This window comes from Schistocerca gregaria, chromosome 3, assembly GCF_023897955.1.
Source record: "Schistocerca gregaria isolate iqSchGreg1 chromosome 3, iqSchGreg1.2, whole genome shotgun sequence".
NCBI classification, from domain to species: Eukaryota; Metazoa; Arthropoda; class Insecta; order Orthoptera; family Acrididae; genus Schistocerca; species Schistocerca gregaria.
In genome coordinates this window covers 330,511,347-330,532,860 of record NC_064922.1, presented here as the reverse complement: position 1 = coordinate 330,532,860, position 21,514 = coordinate 330,511,347, and the positions used below count along the sequence as shown (strand labels likewise).

The following is a 21,514-nucleotide window of genomic DNA, read 5'->3' as shown; positions in this document are numbered from 1 at the left end:
AAAGCCATAATTCATTTGAAAATGGTTACACCACAAAAAAATTCTTGGGGATGCAGAGATATATTGCATACACAATTAAGGTGTAAGTGCTGGCTGGAGATGTTTCTGAATTCTTGTAGTGGTAATGGAGCAGTGTAAATAAATGGTTGTTGATGACTTTTTGTGATGGTAATGTTCTATTAATATAAAATTTATTCATTCCAATAGTCATCACAGTAGCTTTCACTGTTTCTGGTTCATTCACAGTATTACATCCATGCTTTACAAATTCTCTTATTAGAGCAAGTACACACACTGGAGCAAGTAGTAAAGAACTCACTATTTGGTGAATAAGAAATGCAAACACTGTGTTTTATTTGCAGGAATAATTTAGTTGCTTCAGAGTTAGGAAACCATACAGAAATAACTGTGTGTGTATAGTACACAATTTTATGAGCATGTAGTATGTATTACTGAAAGGTTCGTGAATACTTACAATCATATTAACAAAAAACTCTGTGGACAAAAGTTAAAGAAATAGAAATTTGTAATCACCAGCAAAAAGGTGGGGGGAGGAATTGCACGATTGAGAATAACTCCTTAGTATGTTCACAAAATTTTGGCTTCCTAATAGGATTAGGGGTCTGGATAATGTTGCATTTCTTGACGGAAGACATTTTTCAGATTATGTTGTTCTTTAACCTGTTATCCATTCTCTTCATAAGATTTAGTGTGTATCCACACGTATAATAGCTTCTAGGTTCGTGTGAGATTTAAGAGGCATGATTGAACATACCACAGTACTCTTAAAATGTTATGTTGTTGTTGTATAAATAGATACTGTACTCCTACAGATACCGAGTGGATGATGTAATTTTGATGCACACAAGACCATCAGTTATTAGTGGTATTCCATTCTGGCCACCACTTGTTTAAGATAGCATGACAATGTGTCTGTAAACAGAGAAACTGCATCCACAGGTACTTTTCACCATGCATTGATGACTTAAGTCCAGAATTAAACCTGGAATGTATTATATCACACTGTGATACAAAGATTCTTGGCTATGAAAAGGGAAAAGAGGAAGATGAGAGATGCCAGCCACCCCGACAAAAAGTGTTCATATTCACGGGAACTGTATGTTACTGATCTATATTTAAAGTGAAAAAGTAAATTTTGGACACTTCTGACAAATTAGTACCAAATACACCCAGTACTTCAACAACATTGGTGTTCAGTTAGCATCCCAGTTATTTGTAATAAAGAGAAATGACTAAGTTCAACAATACAAACTCGGTGACAAGCTGTGTTGTACTGAGAAACTTTATAAGATTCTGAAGGTGTGGTGGTCATTTCATTGCACCTACAGTAATCATTAATTATTAAACAGAAAAGATAATTGGTCCCAAACAACATAGTGTTTCATTTTTCACTTACAAACAACTATGGTGTGCCATAAATCAAACCATTAAGATTCATTCACCAGTTAAATTATGTTACCAGACATTATGCTATTTCCACAGCTTAAGAAAAGACATACTTGGAATTTATGTTATAGGATTTTTGATTTATTTAGTACTAACTGCAAGTTGTAACTAGCTTACTTGGAATTAATACTAAGCTGTCAGACTCGAAGATGCAAGAATGTTTTATATAGAAATTGTGATTTTTCAATTTACAGATGAGGACAGCACTGAAAGAACAGCAGGAAGTCAATGCACAGCTACGAACATATATTGATGGAATATTGCTGAATATTGTGGAAAATTATCCTCAGCTGCTGGAAGTCAAAACACACTGAAGTTGGAATGTGGGAATAGAGAGGAATGGAATGCAACTGAAAATGTGTCAATGTCAAGTTGTTGTTGTGCAGTTTGTGCTGTCAAGACAACACAGAAGTAAGTGTTTGCAAGGTGATAAGGCATTAAAGTGCTGGAACACCCAATATCGAAAGTGAATATGTTCATTTACAATGTATAGCAATTCTTGTTCGAATAACTGTTGTTTTATGCCAAAATCTGCATTATGCAAAACATCATGCATGCAAACAGATATACCAGACAAGTGTGTACTGGGGAAAACTTATATTGAAACACACATTATGCAAAGTTACATCCCAGGGTCTCACTACTATGTGCAGGTAATGATCAGATTAAAATAAGTATTAATCTGATACCATTGCCATTTTTGTTACTAAGTCTGGCACTGTTAACACAAATTATTATCCAGACTTGCTTAACAAAACATTATCAATATAATGCATATGATAGTTCCTTTGAACAAAGGAGGTAGCAGCTACTGAAAATCTTTTCTGCAGAATTGTTATGACAAAGGCATATTTTTAAAACAGCCATATAGTTGTGGATAACAGTTAATGCTTAAATCAAAATAAGTGAATATTTTGAAAATGTAAATATCTAACATTTATGCTGTTTCTTTCCACATTGTTTTTGTTAATGTTTGTAAATGATTTAAATGTGTTAAAGTATTGTTATATAGCTAAAAGTATATTGGATCCGTCCGAGAGTGCCTGTATCAGGCTGTGAAGAAATGTGAAGTGCAATGGAAATGACTGAGTTTAGACTTGCAATTCAAGAAATGTTTGCTACTTAAATTGTTTCACACAAGTGAATTCTTTCCAGATAACATCACTGGAAACCAGATCCGAACAGTTAAAATTGACTGTACTTTGCTACATGATAAAATATTTTAAGACTCGATTTGCATCCTACCACGTATCTTTGGAGTTACTATGAAAAATGTAATCTTAAAGGTAGTTTTACAGAGATTAACTCATTTTTGTCGAGCTGGTATTGAATTTGTATTATGAATGAAGAGCATGTTCCTGCACTGGTGTGATTTGTTGTACATTTGCTGTTCAACAATGGTCAAATCTGTCATTGTTAAGCTCTAAAAAGTATATACGCTGAGAACACTGGCAATGTTGACTAAATAAACTGATATTTGTTTAAATGTAGTGTGGATAGATAAATCTGTGAATCTCCTTCATTCAGTTGAAATTTTGGTACTTTAAATGGGAGATTTATTTAAGCTGTGATGAAGGCATTATATATGAAAAAATTTGCAGATTAATTAGTTATTGCCTGAATTTTACAAATTACTAATTTTTGTGTGTTTAGCCCCCTTCCCCATTCCCTTTCCCTCTCAAATAATGTGCATCTTTTTCTATCATTTCATATGTGCAGAGGCTCATGATACATTCAATGGCTTGTCTTTTGTGTATAATTATGCCGAAGTCAAAGGGACTATTGTATATAAAATGTTATTTTTGTGTATTCTGACTGAAATACATACATTGAAGTTATTGAAGTTGTTTATCTCTCTCACATATATTTGCTCCCACCTATAACAAATGTGTTCTGCAACAAAACAACTTGTGTATTTAATGGTTACATCACTAACAACTCTCTAAAAACACACAAGATTTGCAAATAATATGATACATAATTTTTATTGTTATATTTCACTGCATCAAAAGAAAAATTTACTTGTACTATAAAATTATTAAGACAGAATGGCTAGATGGCCAGTGCTTCCATTGTGAGAGTGTTCTGAACAGGTGGGAATAGTTTTTTTTCTTATTTTCAGTGTTTCACTTGTTAGTATCGACTGTTTGTCCTCTATATGAGTAAACTATGTAGTTACATCATGTGTAAAAAGAATATCCAGTGGGGATTGTGATGCTCCCATTTCGTTTCTAAATACTTTATGTTGAACAAAGTTTCCAACTCTGCAGACATTATAGTGTTCCACAATATAGCACACATTTACAATCATAATTTTTATTAATGAATATCAATATGTAAGATAAGTGTTCATGCGCAAGGTTTGTATGTTTAGATATATGACGTTGTAGACTCAAATTAGAAAAGAGAGCAATATCTTCAAAGTTAAAAAAAAAAAAAAAATCATTTGTTTGTCACATTAATTTGTTACAGGCGAGTGACTACCTTTCCTCATTTTTATTTATTTCTCTCATTATAATATGCGGTGTGATAAAAAAGTAACAGCAACTTTTGTTTTTCTTAAACAATCTACATTCGTTCATCATCATCTTTGCCCTCTTCGAAGTAATCCCTCTCGGATATAATACACTTGTGCTAACACTTTTCCCAATCTTGGAAGCACTCCTGCAACTCACTTTTCATTAAGGTGTTCAGCAATGCTGTTTTTGTCTCATCAGTGATGGCAAAATACAGTCCTTTCATGGTTCTCTGCAGCCTTGAGAACAGAAAGGAGTCACAGTGGGTCATGTCTAGTGAAGACGGTGGCAGGGGAAACATAATGGTTTTGTTTTTTGCCAAAAAATAATGAACAAGCATAGAGGTGTGAGCAGCAGCATTACTGTGATGTAATTTCCACATGTGGTTTTGCCACAGTTCTGTTTTCTTCGGACTGCTTCACACAGACGTGTAACTTCCACACAGTATTCATTATTGACCGTACAAGCATAAGACCAGAACTCATTACATTATAATTGAAGAAAATGGTGAGATCGTCCTCCACATGCCCAAACTAGTCAATTTTTTTTCTCAAGTGTGGCTCTTCAGACAGTTTTAATTGGGAAAACTGGGCCTTGGTTTCAACATCATACTCCTACACGTGTTTCGTCACCTGTTACAGCCTTCTTTGGAAGTTGTGGATCTTTGTCGACTTCAGCAATCCTTGAGCAATGTCATACAAACATCATTTTTGGTTGAAATCAATGATTTTGGAACAAACCTTGCTGCTACATGTTTCATGCCCTAAACATAAAAAACAAAAAAAAAAAAAAAAAAAAAATGCTTGGCACATGCCAAAGGATATACTGACAGCATCAACTTCTCTGATGGTGATTTCTCAGAACCATTTTCTTTACTTCTTCCACAGTGTTTTCAGTAATTGATACATCAGAGCATCCAAGGCAGTCATATTCAACTTTTATACTGCTCATAAAATCTTGTCTTACTCAACGTAGATTTGCTGAAAGACAGTCAGCACTTTATTCCAGTTTTGAAGCAAAATTTAATGCAATTCTTTGATCCATCTTCTTCAAAAGTAAAACCTCATCGAGAACTCAAAAACACACAATGTTTTAGACTGTCAACAATAAACTAAATATTCAAAAAATGCGAACACATTAGGAACACGTGTACCAACAAGGTAAAAGAAATTTTGAAAATCAGATGCGCAAAGCCCGTGAAATTAAAAAAAAATTCCCACTACTTTTTGATCACACCTTTTATAAGTTGTGCACACCTATAATTCTGGACAGAAGTGCCTAGTTCCAATGTACATACAACCTTGTATTCCGTTCATGAAATGCAGATGAGTGGAACACAAAATATTGCTGATGGAAATAGGCATATTCAGATACATATTCCTTCCAAGTAAAAACAAAGATTCCAAGACTTACCAAGCGGGAAAGCGCCGGTAGACAGGCACAATAAATAAAAAAACACACACAAACAGAATTTCAAGCTTCCGCAACCAACGGTTGCTTCTTCAGGGAAGAGGGGAAGACGAGAGGATGTGGGTTTTAAGGGGAGGGTAAGGAGTCATCCCAATCCCGGGAGCAGAAAGACTTACCTTATGGGGAAAAAAAGGACACACACACACACACACACACACACACACACACACACACACACACACACACACACAGTGTCTGTGCATGTGCAGATGGACACGTGCGTGTGCGCGAGCGTACACCTGTCCCCCCCCCTCCCCCCCAAGGCAAGTCCCTCCGCTCCCGGGACGACGCCCCACCCTCCCCCCCCCAAAAAAACCCACATCCCCCCCCCCCCCCCCCCCCCCGAAGAAGCAACAGCTTTCGCATCCCGCAACTACCCTACCGACCTGGTACAGAAGCAAATAACCAGAGCCACTTCCTCATCCCCTCAAACCCAGAACCTCTCACAGAAGAACCCTAAAAGTGCCCCACTTGTGACAGGATACTTCCCGGGACTGGATCAGACTCTGAATGTGGCTCTTCAGCAGGGATACGACTTCCTAAAATCCTGCCCCGAAATGAGATCCATCCTTCATGAAATCCTCCCCACTCCACCAAGAGTGTCTTTCCGCCGTCCACCTAACCTTCGTAACCTCTTGGTTCATTCCTATGAAATCCCCAAACCACCTTCCCTACCCCTCTGGCTCCTACCCTTGTAACCGCCCCTGGCGTAAAATCTGTCCTATGCACCCTCCTACCACCACCTACTCCAGTCCTGTAACCTGGAAGGTGTACACGATCAAAGGCAGAGGCACGTGTGAAAGCACCCACGTGATTTACCAACTGACCTGCCTACACTGTGACGCTTTCTATGTGGGAATGATCAGCAACAAACTGTCCATTCGCATGAATGGACACAGGCAGACAGTGTTCGTTGGTAATGAGGATCACCCTGTGGCTAAACATGCCTTGGTGCACGGCCAGCACATCTTGGCACAGTGTTACACCGTCCGGGTTAGTGGATACTTCCCACCAACACCAACCTATCCGAACTCCGGAGATGGGAACTTGCCCTTCAGTATATCATCTCTTCTCGATATCCGCCAGGCCTCAACCTCCGCTAATTTCAAGTTGCCGCCGCTCATACCTCACCTGTCATTCATCATCATCTTTGCCTCTGCACTTCTGCCTCGGCTGACATCTCTGCCCGAACTCTTTTCCTTTACAAATGTCTGCTTGTGTCTGTGTATGTGCGGATGGATATGTGCGTGTGTACGAGTGTACACCTGTCCTTTCTTCCCCCTAAGGTAAGTCTTTCCGCTCCCGGGATTGGAATGATTCCTTACCCTCTCCCTTAAAACCCACATCCTTTCATCTTTCCCTCTCCTTCCCTCTTTCCTGAAGAAAGCTAGAAATTCTGTGTGTGTGTTTTATTTATTGTGCCTGTCTACCGGCGCTTTCCCGCTTGGTAAGTCTTGGAACCTTTGATGAATATATATATGTAATAGAAACACTTTTGAAGGCCAGACATACCAACCCAACAATTAAAGGGAACAGCCATGGATACCAGGATGGCCCCCTCGTATGCCAACCTATTTATGGGTCGCTTAGAGGAAGCCTTCTTGGTTACCCAAGCCTGCCAACCCAAAGCTTGGTACAGATTTATTGATGACATCTTCATGATCTGGACTCACAGTGAAGAAAACTCCATAATTTCCTCTCCAACCTCAACTCCTTTGGTTCCATCAGATTCACCTGGTCCTACTCCAAATCCCATGCCACTTTCATTGACGTTGACCTCCATCTGTCCAATGGCCAGCTTCACACATCCGTCCACATCAAACCCACCAACAAGGAACAGTATCTCCATTATGACAGCTGCCACCCATTCCATATCAGACAGTCCCTTCCCTACAGCCTAGGCCTTTGTGGCAAACGAATCTGCTCCAGTCCTGAATCCCTGAACCATTACACCAACAACCTGAAAACAGCTTTCGCATCCTGCAACTACCCTCCCGACCTGGTACAGAAGCAAATAACCAGAGCCACTTCCTCATCCCCTCAAACCCAGAACCTCTCACAGAAGAACCCCAAAAGTGCCCCACTTGTGACAGGATACTACACACACACACACACACACACACACACACACACACACACACACACACACACACATATATATATATATATATATATATGTAAGCAGGACAACACAATTAGCAAAACTAGTAAAGGATAGTTGCGTATAAGGAAAACTGACTTTATAGGTATACTGCTGCATTATAAGTGGCAAGTGATAATATTGGAGGGCAAAAATTCTCTTGAAAATACATGGTAACTGCTAAATCAATAATACAATGGAACATTTCCCAAGCTGTACACCTTATAACTTTGGTTTATAGGGGTAAGAACTCTTAGGTAATACATAATATTCTGGGGACATTGAAGATTTTGGATGGAAGTGTTAATTTTAAATGTCCATCTGAAATAGTGTTCAAAACATACGTTGTCCTAAAATTAAGAGACAAATTTTATTCAGCTCTAACAGGAATAATTACTTAAAACTTTGATGAATACAGGCTTTCACAATTTGTATGCATGAAAGAAATGACAAAAGAAATTCTTGGTAAGAGTACAATTCTTATGCATAGATTGCTAGGTAACTGTTATATTTTTTTAAGCATTCAGTATTTTATATAACATGTTTTGGCTTCTGCCTCATCATGCTTAGAACATCCAAAAAAGTTGTCAATTTATAGTTAATACTATGCTTAGAGGCCTGCAAGGAGAAGAAATCTATCTGCCTTCATCCACAACACTTCTCCCCATCTGAAGATATTAAAAATTTTGCAAGCTGCACTGCTCAGACAAAGGGCTTTGCCTACCCTGAACTTTTATCTGCTGCAGTCTGCACTCAGCTTAGATTTGAATTAAGGGTGGACATACTTGAACGACAGTCGTATAAAAATGGCACAGGATGTAACAGTTCCCTATTGATCCAGAAAGCGATTCTATGAGAGGACATTTCATACCAGACTTCTAACATTTTTCTCAAAGGCTTTATAATTTGAATAACTATTTTAATATTCAATACATCATCACCTGGTATACTCTAGATACCAAATAATATACAACTGTAATTACTGAAGCAAATTTCAGTCATTTTTGCTGAAATGAAACGTCCAGATGAAGTAGTGGCACAAATTGTCATATGTGGCTTAGTGTTAAATTTTAGTCACATAGTTGGTTTATCATACGTACATCAATTACCACAATGCTAAAGTAAATCAATGTTGCCCTTCTCACTAACAGACACTGCATAAAGTGTTTTTTTTTTAAATACCCAACACAAACCTTGATAGATTCACCAGTTTTGTTGTTGTTGTGGTCTTCAGTCCTGAGACTGGTTTGATGCAGCTTGCAGCTCTCCATGCTACTTATCCTGTGCAAGCTTCATCATCTCCCAGTACCTACCACAACCCACATCCTTCTGAATCTGCTTAGTGTATTCACCTCTTGGTCTCCCTCTACGATTTTTACCCTCCACGCTGCCTTCCAGTACTAAATTGGTGATCCCTTGATGCCTCAGAACAGTCCTACCAACTGGTCCCTTCTTCTAGCCAAGTTGTGCCACAAACTTCTCTTCTCCCCAATCCTATTCAATACCTCCTCATTAGTTATGTGATCTACCCACCTAATCTTCAACATTCTTCTGTAGTACCACATTTCGAAAGCTTCTATTCTCTTCTTGTCCAAACTAGTTACCGTCCATGTTTCACTTCCATACATGGCTACACTCCAAACAAATGCTTTCAGAAACGACTTCCTGACACTTAAATCTATACTCGATGTTAACAAATTTCTCTTCTTCAGAAACGCTTCCCTTGCCATTGCCAGTCTACACTTTATACCCTCTCTACTTCGACCATCATAAGTTATTTTGCTCCCCAAATAGCAAAACTCGTTTACTACTTTAAGTGTCTCATTTCCTAATCTAATTCCCTCAGCATCACTCGACTTAATTTGATTACATTCCATTATCCTCATTTTGCTTTTGTTGATGTTCATCTTATACCCTCCTTTCAAGACACTATCCATTCCGTTCAACTGCTCTTCCAAGTTCTTTGCTGTCTCTGACAGAATTACACTGTATTCGGTGAATCTCAAAGTTTTTATTTCTTCTTCATGGATTTTAATACCTACACCAAATTTTTCTTTTGTTTCCTTCACTGCTTGCTCAATGTACAGGTTGAATAACATCGAGGAGAGGCTACAACCCTGTCTCACTCCCTTCCCAACCACTGATTCCCTTTCATGACCCTCAACTCTTATAACTGCAATCTGCTTTCTGTACAAATTGTAAATAGCCTTTCGCTCCCTGTATTTTACCCCTGCTACCTTCAGAATTTGAAAGAGAGTATTCCAGTCAACATTGTCAAAAGCTTTCTCCAAGTCTACAAATGCTAGGAATGTAGGTTTGCCATTCCTTACTCTAGCTTCTAAGATAAGTCGTAGGGTCAGTATTGCTTCACGTGTTCCAACATTTCTACGGAATCCAAACTGATCTTCCCCAAGGTCGGCTCCTACTAGTTTTTCCATTCGTCTGTAAAGCATTCGCGTCAGTATTTTGCAGCTGTGACTTATTAAACTGATAGTTTGGTAATTTTCACATCTGTCAACACCTGCTTTCTTTGGGATTGGAATTACTACATTCTTCTTGAAGTCTGAGGGTATTTAGCCTGTCTCATACATCTTGCTCACCAGATGGTAGAGTTTTGTCAGGACTGGCTCTCCCAAGGCCGTCAGTAGTTCCAATGGAATGTAGTCTACTCCAGGGGCCTTGTTTCGACTCAGGTCTTTCAGTGCTCTGTCAAACTCTTCACGCAATGTCATATCTCCCATTTCATCTTCAATTACATCCTCTTCCATTTCCATAATATTGTCCTCAAGTACATCACCTTTGTATAGACTCTCTATATACTCCTTCCACCTTTTTGCTTTCCTTTCTCTGCTTAGAACTGGGTTTCCATTTGAGCTCTTGATCTTCTTGCAAGTGGTTCTCTTTTCTCCAAAGGTCTCTTTAATTTTCCTGTAGGCAGTATCTATCTTACCCCTAGTGAGATAAGCTTCTATATCCTTACATTTGTCCTCTAGCCATCCCTGCTTAGCCATTTTGCACTTCCTGTCGATCTCATTTTTGAGACGTTTGTATTCCTTTTTGCCTGCTTCATTTACTGCATGTTCTTCAGTTACCCAAGGATTTCTACTAGCCCTCATCTTTTTACCTACTTGATCCTCTGCTACCTTCGCTACTTCATCCCTCAAAGCTACCCATTCTTCTTCTACTGTATTTCTTTCCCCCATTCCTGTCAATTGTTCCCTTATGCTCTCCCTGAAACTCTGTACAACCTCTGGTTTAGTCAGTTTATCCAGGTCCCATCTCCTTAAATTCCCACCATTTTGCAGTTTCTTCAGTTTTAATCTACAGGTCATAACCAATAGATTGTGGTCAGAGTCCACATCTGCCCCTGGAAATGTCTTAAAATTTAAAACCTGGTTCCTAAAGCTCTGTCTTACCACTATATAATCTACTGAAACGTTTCAGTGTCTCCAGGCTTCTTCCATGTATACAGCCTTCTTTTATGATTCTTGAATCAAGTGTTAGTTGTGTTCCGTGCAAAATTCTACCAGGCGGATTCCTCTTTCATTTCTTAGCCCCTATCCATATTCACCTACTACCGAATTCCAGTCACCCATGACTATTAAATTTTCGTCACCCTTCACTATCTGAATAATTTCTTTTATTTCATCATACATTTCTTCAATTTCTTCGTCACCTGCAGGGCTAGTTGGCATATAAACTTGTACTACTGTAGTAGGCGTGGGCTTCGTATCTATCTTGGCCACAATAATGCGTTCACTATGCTGTTTGTAGTAGCTTACCCGCATTCCTATTTTCCTATTCATTATTAAACCTACTCTTGCATTACCCCTATTTGATTTTGTGTTTATAACCCTGTAGTCACCTGACCAGAAGTCTTGTTCCTCCTGCCACCAAACTTCACTAATTCCCACTCTATCTAACTTTAACCTATCCATTTCCCTTTTTAAATTTTCTAACCTTCCTGTCCGATTAAGGGATCTGATATTTCATGCGCCAATCCGTAGAGCGCCAGTTTTCTTTCTCCTGATAACAACATCCTCTTGAGTATTCCCCACCCGGAGATCTGAATGGGGGACTATTTTACATCCGGAATATTTTACCCAAGAGGACACCATCATCATTTAACCATACAGTAAAGCTGCATGCCCTCGGTAAAAATTACGGCCGTAGTTTCCCCTTGCTTTCAGCCGTTTGCAGTACCAGCACAGCAAGGCCGTTTTGGTTAGTGTTACAAGGCCAGATCAGTCAATCATCCATACTGTTGCCCCTGCAACTACTGAAAAGGCTGCTGCCCCTCTTCAGTAACCACACGTTTGTCTGGCCTCTCAACAGATACCCCTCCGTTGTAGTTGCACCTATGGTACGGCTATCTGTATCGCTGAGGCACCCAAGCCTCCTCACCAACGGCAAGGTCCATGGTTCATGGGGGGTCACCAGTTTTATATCATTGTTCACATCTAACTCCTTTTTGTTAATCACACATGGCATAAACAATCACAAGTTTTATATCATTGTTTGTGCCATGTGTGATTAACAAAAAGGAGTGAGAAATGAAATTTAAAAAAAGCAAAGAATAGTACATCCTAGAAGTGGCTTAGTTATCAGGTGTTTGGTCACTTTGAGGATTGATTTTCAAAACGTAATAAATGCTTCAGGTAGATTTTCATAAAATAAATTTTTCTATTTTCAGCTAGAGAGAAAGGTTTGAACATTTTAATTTTCATATTTTACTAGATCTGACTGACAATGTTGTAATGAAAATATTGAAATTAACTTTCATAACAGTATATTATGATGTGTTTCCCTGCTATTTTTTTCCCAAACTGTCAATAAATGCATATAATTATTGCTGGTATCAATTAGTCGTTTTTTTTGTTCTGTATTACCACTTTTTACAACTATTTTTATATGCTTTGATGTTTATTATATGCTTGCATTATTGTAAACTACATATTTTTGCATAAATTATTATATAATACATTTTTAATTTAGTTTTTCACTCTATTGAGAACAGTGACATAATACAACAATAACAGTAATTATTTTTACATAATTGTTTAGCTTATATCGTTGTTATCAATACTGCATAACATAATAAATGAATAACTGTGCTACAAAAAGTTTTGTACGTTATAAATTGTTGTTGTCAAGCTTTCTCTTCCATCCATGCATTATTTGCCCACAATTCCTTTATAAAACTCTGTTGCATCATCTGGAATTTCAAAGATCTTTTAGCAAGGCATATTGAACTTCTTTAATTTGCTATCCATATTTTGTTTTTGTAAAAGGGTGGGTTTTAGTACTGTTGGTGGATGACACTTCCTTCTCAGTACGTCAACTTGTGCTGGATCTCCAAAGTATGTATTCTTACTGACAAATTTCTTTATTTGGATGAGATGACACACTGATTTTTCATTTTGAATGGTTGCTTGGATTTTAGTACTTTGTGAACTATCTTTTAGAATTAAACAATTGGGTCTGTTTAGAACTTTGAGATTACAATGCTCTTTTACATATTAATGATATTCTTTAGGAGCCAAATGCTCAATTCTACGAAACACTTTGTCTCGATGCATGTGGTTATGGCTACAAATGGGAAAGAAGTTATGAATATTATTGAATTTTCTGCCTTTTTTCGCCATTATACAACTATTTTTATTTTGGGTGATGCAAGAATCTGAAATAGATTTATAATATTGGTGCCACCATTTGCTTGATTCTTATCCTAGTCAAACCACAGCATCTTGATTGCCTCTTCTGTAAAATGCTTTCCACCCCACCCCCTGGTATTTGTGCATGATGCACAAATTGTGTACTTGTCTGGCATCAAATATTTCACTGGCTGACAGTTTTGGAATAGGCTGGTTTTGCTGCACGTCAATGGAAATCTAGTGACAGTTGGATTATCTTCCTTCATTATATCATAAAACCACTTCATGAATGTTATGTTATCTGCATTTAATTTGTAGCTCCTTCTTTGTCAAACAAGTCTCTGCTTTTGTTTCCATTAACCCAACCTTACAAGTGGACTATGTGTTGGTATGAGGAGTCTTGAATTGTGGGTCTGTTTGTAAAATACATGCTTGTACACAAATCAAAAATAGTTCTGCATCACCTTTGTTCCCAAAACTCCTGTGGATATTGTATCACAGACACAATCCCTTTGACTGTTCAGAGATGTCACTAAACCCATCCAAAGATGTAAACAACCATGCATGGGCAGCACCTATTAGACGGAGGGGGTCCGACAGCTGATCAGTTCCAGTCATTCCACAAGAAAGGAGGTACATGGCTTGTGTTGCTTATAGTTCAACCATGCATAGACGGTCAATACAATGGTTTGACTGTGTCCGCAATGTTACTTTTTGCCAGGAAGGACTCTCAACAAGGGAAGTGTCCAGGCGTCTCTGACTGAACCAAACCGATGTTGTTCGGACATGGAGGAGATACAGAGAGACAGAAACTGTCAATGACATGCTTCGCTCAGGCCACCCAGTGGCTACTACTGCAGTGGATGACCGCTACCTAAGGATATGGCTTGGAGGAAACCTGACAGCAATGCCACCATGTTGAATAATGCTTTTCGTGCAGCCAGAGGATGTCACGTTATGACTCAAACTGTTCACAATAGGCTGCATGATGCCCAACTTATCTCCTGACGTCCAAGGTGAGGTCCATCTTTGCAACCACATCACCATGCAGTGCAGTACAGATGGGCCTAACAACATGCTGAATGGACGGCTCAGGATTGGCATCACATATGCCTTCAACCAAACAATCGCCGGAGATTTGTTTGGAGGCAACCAGATCATGCTGAATGCGTTAGACACTGCCCAGCAAGGCGGAGGTTCCCTGATATTTTGAGGTGGCATCATGTGGGGCCGATGCACACCGCTGGTGGTCATGGAAGGCACCGTAATGGCTGTACAATACATGAGTGCCATCCTCTGACAGACAGTGCAACCATATCGGCAGCATATTGGCTAGGCATTCGTCTTCATGGATGACAATTCGCGCCCCCATCATGCACATCTTGTGAATGACTTTCTTCAGGATAACAACATCGCTTGACTAGAGTGGACAGCATGTTTTCCGGACATAAACCCTATTGAACATGCCTGGGAAGATTGAAAAGAGCTGTTTATTGATGACATGACCCACCAACCACTCTGAGGGACCTACACCGAATCCGTTGGAGGAGTGGGACAATCTGGACCAACAGTGCCTTGATGAACTTGTTGATATAATGCCACGATGAATACAGGCATGCATCAATGCAAGAGGACATGCTACTGGGTATTAGTGGTACTGGTGTGTACAGCAATCTGGACCACCATCTTTGAAGGTCTCGCTGTATTGTGGTGCAACATGCACTGTGTGGTTTTCATGAGCAATGAAAACAGTGGAAATGATGTTTATGTTGATCTCTGTTCCAATTTTCTGTACAGGTTCCGGAACTCTCAGAACCGAGGTGATGCAAAACTTTTTTTGATGTGTGTATTTTGATAAGGAGCATTATTTTTTTTATTTTTTCAAAGAATCTCTTGAACATTATATTGACTGAGAGATCTGAAGGCAAATGATCTCTTGTAGACTTCCTTCTGCAGTGATGGCTCTCTCTCTCTCTGTCTCTCTCTCTACATTTGTATTTCATTATATCATTCTTAATGGCAATAGTTAGGTCCTCAGCATCCTTTCCTGTTTCCTCACCCACTCCTCTTTGGCAACATCCCTCTTTCACTGAACCTCATTGCTAGGTAGGTTATCCTGTCATTTGACATTCCGGAAACTCCTTAGAAATTGGCAGTACCAGCAGGCACTACTTTACCATTCCTTTATCTAAACATATACTTCATTGTCATTGTTTTCTTGCTTTTTGCAGTCTGGATACTCACCATTCTGAGCTGAGGTGAAGACACGTTCAGAAATTTTTACAGACACTTATTTTGACTGATTTTATTTAATGATGAAACTGGGTAACATTTTCGAAGCACAGTTCAGCACTTTCCATTCTTTCATTCCTTTAGCTTCTGAATGTGAAACCTCAAGTCCATGGATGCACATAACAAGATGTTCCTTTTTATACTTTTTACTATGCATTTCGAGTCACTGTAAGCTGCAATTGACCATGAATTTTGTCCCACCAGAACATTCTTTGACCCGTGTGCCATTTTCAGAATCACAAGAATGATCATCCATTTTGCTCTAGCTTGCATTACTTAACTTTAGACTAACAGGAGACCATCAGGTGAATACTTGTCTTATCTTACAGCAATTCATGCTCAATTAGAAAAATAGATGCCTGGTGGTGAGCAGTCAAATGGGCAGACACGCTCTGGAGCATTGTTGCTTTCAGGAACAATCAAATGTTTTGACACTGTAGAGCCTTGCATCTGTCAGCCATGCCTTACAAGATCGCTCACCTCATACTCATAGCAACAGTCAGAATGTGCTTCACAGACGGCATGAAAGGTCTTGGTAATGCCCAGCCACTAGGCACAGGCTCATCAGAAGCTACTAAAGCAGTCATAGCCAGAAGCTAAGAACAGAAACAGACTTCTGCTTGACCTGTGCTTTGCAAACACTCCAAGAATCCTGACAGACATAGTTTTAAGCTAATATTACAACAGACATGAGGTGCCAATTCACTGACCACAGGTAACACAATTTTATGAAAAGTTTGTAATAAGATTAATGATGCCTTTTAACTTTTTTACTGCAGACCAGACAACTGACAGATTTCTGCAACCATGCAGATTTTATATGCAAGATAATGATGGCCTTGGATATCTGCATCTGCGCAGACTTGTAACTGCACCGATGTGGGACAAGTTGAGAGATGAAACAGTTCAATATAACATTTGAAAAGTCTAATATGGTGTCAAAGTTTAGGTCTGATAAAGGAAATTGAAGCAATTTCAATGATACTTCATGCACACATAACTTATTATTGGTAGCTGAGTAGTGAGCGTGACAGAATGTCATACCTAATGGCCCAGGTTTGTTTCCCGGCGGGGGCCCAGATTTTCTCTGCTCAGGGACAGGGTGTTGTGTGGTCCTTATCATCATTTCATCACCATTGACACGCAAGTCGCCAAAGTAGCGTCAGCTCGAAAGACTTGCACCGGGCAAACAGTCTACCCAATGGAAGGCCCTAGCCACACAGCATTTCCACTGGTCATGGAATATAACTCAGTTATAACATAGAGCACAATTACAGCAGTTTCTCAGCAGGATAATTTTGATTAAGGTGACAAGGGAAAGGGTGATACTCTTTATCCCATGAATTTCACACACTGACAGTTGAAATAAACTAGGAGGCAGACTGGATTTGACATCATTATTCATCTCCCACAGCTTGCACTGAAATGGGTTTGCCTCAAGATTTCATTTACTGTTGCACCTTGACAAGAAACTAAAAACATTGTACATAGTAAAGTTTCAAGTTAAATTATTACATTGGGTTTATGAAAGGTTCAATGTATAATATGTTTTCTGTATATATAATTTTTTTTTAAATGTGAATTAACAAAATTTATATTTACACAAAATCAAATTCTTTTTCCATGGAATAGGTGACACAGCTAAACCACCCAGAATATATCTGGACTAATTAAATATATTGAGGTGTAGTTGTAACTAAATTTTAGCTGGCAATGTGGCAAATTTTATAACATATGCAAGTAATTTTTAATGTTTATGACTGTCAAACTAACACTTACAGAATACATTGTATGACACTAGAAAATAGCTGCAACTGGTGAGAGAAATGCAGCTAATATATTAGCAGCAGCGACACAGCTCACTTGTTACGAGGCAGCTTAGATGAGCAAATGGGATCAGTCAAAGGACTGTTCTGTCAATATTACACTCCGATGGATTTTTCATCCATTTAATTTGCCGCTACATCGACAGCTTCGTAGACATGACCTCCAAAATAAAATTGGTTACAGTTCTCAAAATCACAGCTATGAACCCTACCAAGTGATGCAGCATTTCTATACAAGATTTTATTTACAATCAACCAGAACATCAACCTTCACAACAGGTAGTACCTAAAGTTGAAAATCCACACAGGCTGACAAAAGTGGCTAGACAATGATCTTGGGCAGTCTTGCGGTTTGGAATTTTCCACAAATGCACATCCTTGGTCCCTGTTTTACTGATGAGACCTTAAATAGCCACAGGTATCTACAGCTCTTAACAGATATGGCGCTGCAGTTATAGAAAGTCATCCAACTGGACAAAAAGCACCATTGTGATGACCCATCCATTCTGCACAGATAATTAACCTAGCATTTGGAGATCATTGGAGTGGTCATTCAGGAAATAGGAAATGGCCTGCATGTTCACCTCTGGATTTTTTATCTATACAGAAAATTAAAACAGGTCTACTAGGAAACACCAACTCCCAGATGTGAAATGTCACAGCATGGACCTGCACTGCAATAGATCTAGATGAAATTCAACATGTGTGCAGTCTGTCTCAAATTCCTTTATAACATGCAACAATTGAGCATATACATAAAGACATAACTGTTGTTTTGTGTCATTCTGTGTTGATTAACCTTTGTAAAGAGTCCAGAGGGAGTAGAACCTCCTTGGTTGTTTTGGGTTTGTGTATGGGAAAAGAGATGAATATGTGACAAGGATGGTGATCTGCCATAGTTGCAAGAAGATATGAGAGTTATTTACCATTGATTTGATTCTGTTTGAACAAGGAGATAAAAACAACAGTGATCCTAGCCCACTATTGCCCACACTGAAGCAGGATTTGTGCAGTTTCACTTCCTGTGATTTAAACCAACCATTACCCTTAAAGAGAACTAGTTGGTCTTGCCCTGTCTTTAGTCACCAATGTCCTGGCATCCTGTCAGCTTGTTCACTGCCACTGACTCCTGAGTAAGCAGGAAACCACAGCAGGTTTATCCTACCGCTTTCTCCTAATCTCACAAGAGTTTTGTGACATCAGCAATGATCTTTGAGCATATTTCAGGGGCTGATAGAGATTTCAGAGTTGTTTGACTGTCTGAATAAATGTAGATGCTATGATCTATGTAGCTCCTACACAAATTCTCCTGCACACACTACCTTATAGTGGATATTTTCACCTGGAATGCCATGGCCAGTTTCCCTAGAGAGATTTCCCTCACTAGTCTACGCCGTACCTTGTATACCCCAGCTCCAGCACCTTCATCTGTTTTTGAATTGTCAGTGAACTAGAATGTCTCCAGTGTTGTGGTCCGTTCTTCCACTGCTCCCTATTTCCAATTGTTATACTGATGTGGGATTCAGGAGAGCCCCCCTATCATTGCCTCCATATTAACCCACAGGTGTAATGGGGGCATGTTTAGCATTGTCTTCATCCAAGCCATGAATCTGCTGCTAAACAGGCTAGTCTCTGCACCTTGCCAAGTTCCTTAACACCATGTTCTATTCTACTTTGTTCCACCATACTGTAGCTCCACAAATTATCATAGTTTTAGATCCAGCACATGCTTTTAGGGTATACACCCCTGTTCTTATCCACAGACTCTTCTAGAGCTTGAAAGAGTACCTTATGGCTTAAAATATATATGTTTTATGTGGTGGACCATGATAGTTTTGCATCCAGGTTACCACTAGAGACTTCACTACCCACTCTACTTGTATAGTCTCATACAGAAGCTTAAGATTCCAGTATGTGTGCCAGACATGTATCCTCGTAAATGGTATTACAACAGTTTTCTTGGGGTTGACCTTTAGATCCTGTTCCCAACAATAGTTTTGCCTAATGTTTGGTGTACATAGTCACCACTAGGTTCCACAGTAGCGTGGACAAAACCCCACATTACAGACACTCTGGTGACGTTGATCACCATTTTTTCATTCATCATGGTGGCTTCTAAATTTCTTCTGCTCAACATGGTCTTAATCCACTTACACACAGTGAATTTTAGTACCATGCTCTTCTGCAGTTCTAACCATGGATTTGAATGTTGTATTGCTAAAAGCCCCCTTGATATCCAGGTATATGGAGAGTGCAATTTCCTGAAAGCGCACTGCTTTTTCCACCTTACCAACAAGTTGGTGAAGTACTGTTTCACATGATTTGCTTGGCTGATATACAAATTGTATTACATGTTGAGCTACATTTGTTAGCCACCTTTCCCTAATGTGCATATTAACCATTTTTTTTTACTGTCTTTAAAAGGAAGGAGGACAGACTGATCGGTAACATATCCTTGGCCTCCAAGTATTAGGAATGACTGCTGCTGCTGGCTAACCCTAAACAGCCTACACAGGATTCTAATTTAACTCTCTCCTGCTTGTTGCAATAAAGCTGGAAAGATTCCATCTGGGCCTGGTGATAAATTAGTTGAAACATTCCCATTACCCATTAGATTTTTCTTTCTTCAAAAATCAACACATTCTTTGCCCAGTGCCTGTCAGAGACAGAATCTTGATCTCTATGTTGTACGCCAGAGTGCAAATCAAGTCGGGGGAACATGCATGCCATGCCACCAGCCCACTATGCCCTATCCAGTTCTCACCAAAGATTTCACCCAAATGCATTTACACTGCAAGTGCAAAGTGTGCAGGTCCACTATAATGTTGATAAAACATTCACTATTGCACCTTGAGTGGAACATGTTCCAACAACCCTAGCAGAGCTTCCGTAAAAAGATCAAGTACCTGTCTATGTTCAATCACCAGAGGAACGTTTATGAACCGACCAGATTACTGCTTAGTAGTATACCTCTTGTCACTCAGCATTATCCTAGACTTGAATGCATCAATCAGCTACATTGACAAGGCTTGACTTCCTAAAATCATGCCCTGATATGAGGTCCATTCCATCTGAAATTTTTTCTAATATGCCAAGTCATCCTCCCAATCTCTGCAATATCTTTGTCAGACCCTATGCTCCTTCAGCACCCATTTCCCTATGCTAGGCTCCCACCTTTGTGACTACCCCACTGGAAGACTTGCTCTATGCACACTCTTATCACCTCCATACGAATCTCGTAAGTGGCAAAATATATACTAACAAAGGGAGGGCAACCTGTGAAAAGACAAAAGTCATGTGTCAGCTGTTATGTAATACACACTGTTTGGCCTTTTATATTGGCATGACTACCATCAAGTTATTAGTTAGGATGAAATGGAAATGCCGTGTGGTTAGCGCCACCTGTCAGGTAGACCGTTCGCGTGGTGCAAGTCTTTAGACTTGCGTGTTGATGGGGATGAAATGATGATGATAAGGACAACACAACACGCAGTCCCTGAGTGGAGAAAATATCCGACCCAGCCGGGAATCGCACCCAGGCCGTTAGGCATGAAATTCCGCCGTGCTGACCACTCAGCTACCAGGGGTGGACGGCTAGGATGAAAGGACATAAGCAGAGGGTGTATAACGGCAACACACAATATCATGTTGTAGAGCATGCTCATCTGGATTGTTCCCCCGAACACCAATTTCTCAGTACTGTGCAGGTGGGACCTGGCATTACAACATGTCCTTGATTCTTGCCACCTGCCTGGTGTTAGTTTGCATTAATTTCTTCAGTCTCAGCATTCCTTCCCAGTAACTATTCCTTTCTTGACTCCCTTTAAGTTTCCTATATTTCTTATTTTCTGACTAGTCTATCAATCTCCCCCCTCCCCCAACCATCACTACCACATGCAATACACTTACATTTCCATACTCATTAACTTGTACACAATGTTTTGTCAGTAGTCTCTGTCTGACATATTATCCAATCTTCTATCTAAAGGCTTTCAGGTTTTCAAATCTTGTCCAGATCCTGTCTGGTAAGTCCCCCTTGACCCAATGTTCTGAGTGACTTTTCCACACTCTCCTCATTTCCTAAACCTCACCAGTCCTTTTCCTTTGCCCCTCTTCCTTCCCCTTCAACCCTTCTGCCACAAGGAGTCA

General features: G+C 39.4%; 1 protein-coding gene across 13 annotated transcripts in view; it reads left to right on the top strand.

Annotated features, from left to right (window-relative positions):
• Positions 1-3,306, top strand: part of LOC126356198 (rab11 family-interacting protein 4) — an 895,205-nt gene extending 891,899 nt beyond the window's left edge. For all 13 annotated transcript variants that reach the window (XM_050006986.1, XM_050006989.1, XM_050006991.1 and 10 more), the window contains one exon: positions 1,662-3,306. In XM_050006986.1, the coding sequence (XP_049862943.1) occupies positions 1,662-1,781 (120 nt within the window). In that variant the 3' untranslated portion in view covers positions 1,782-3,306. The remainder of the gene's footprint in view (positions 1-1,661) is intronic.
• The last annotated feature ends 18,208 nt before the right edge of the window (positions 3,307-21,514 follow it).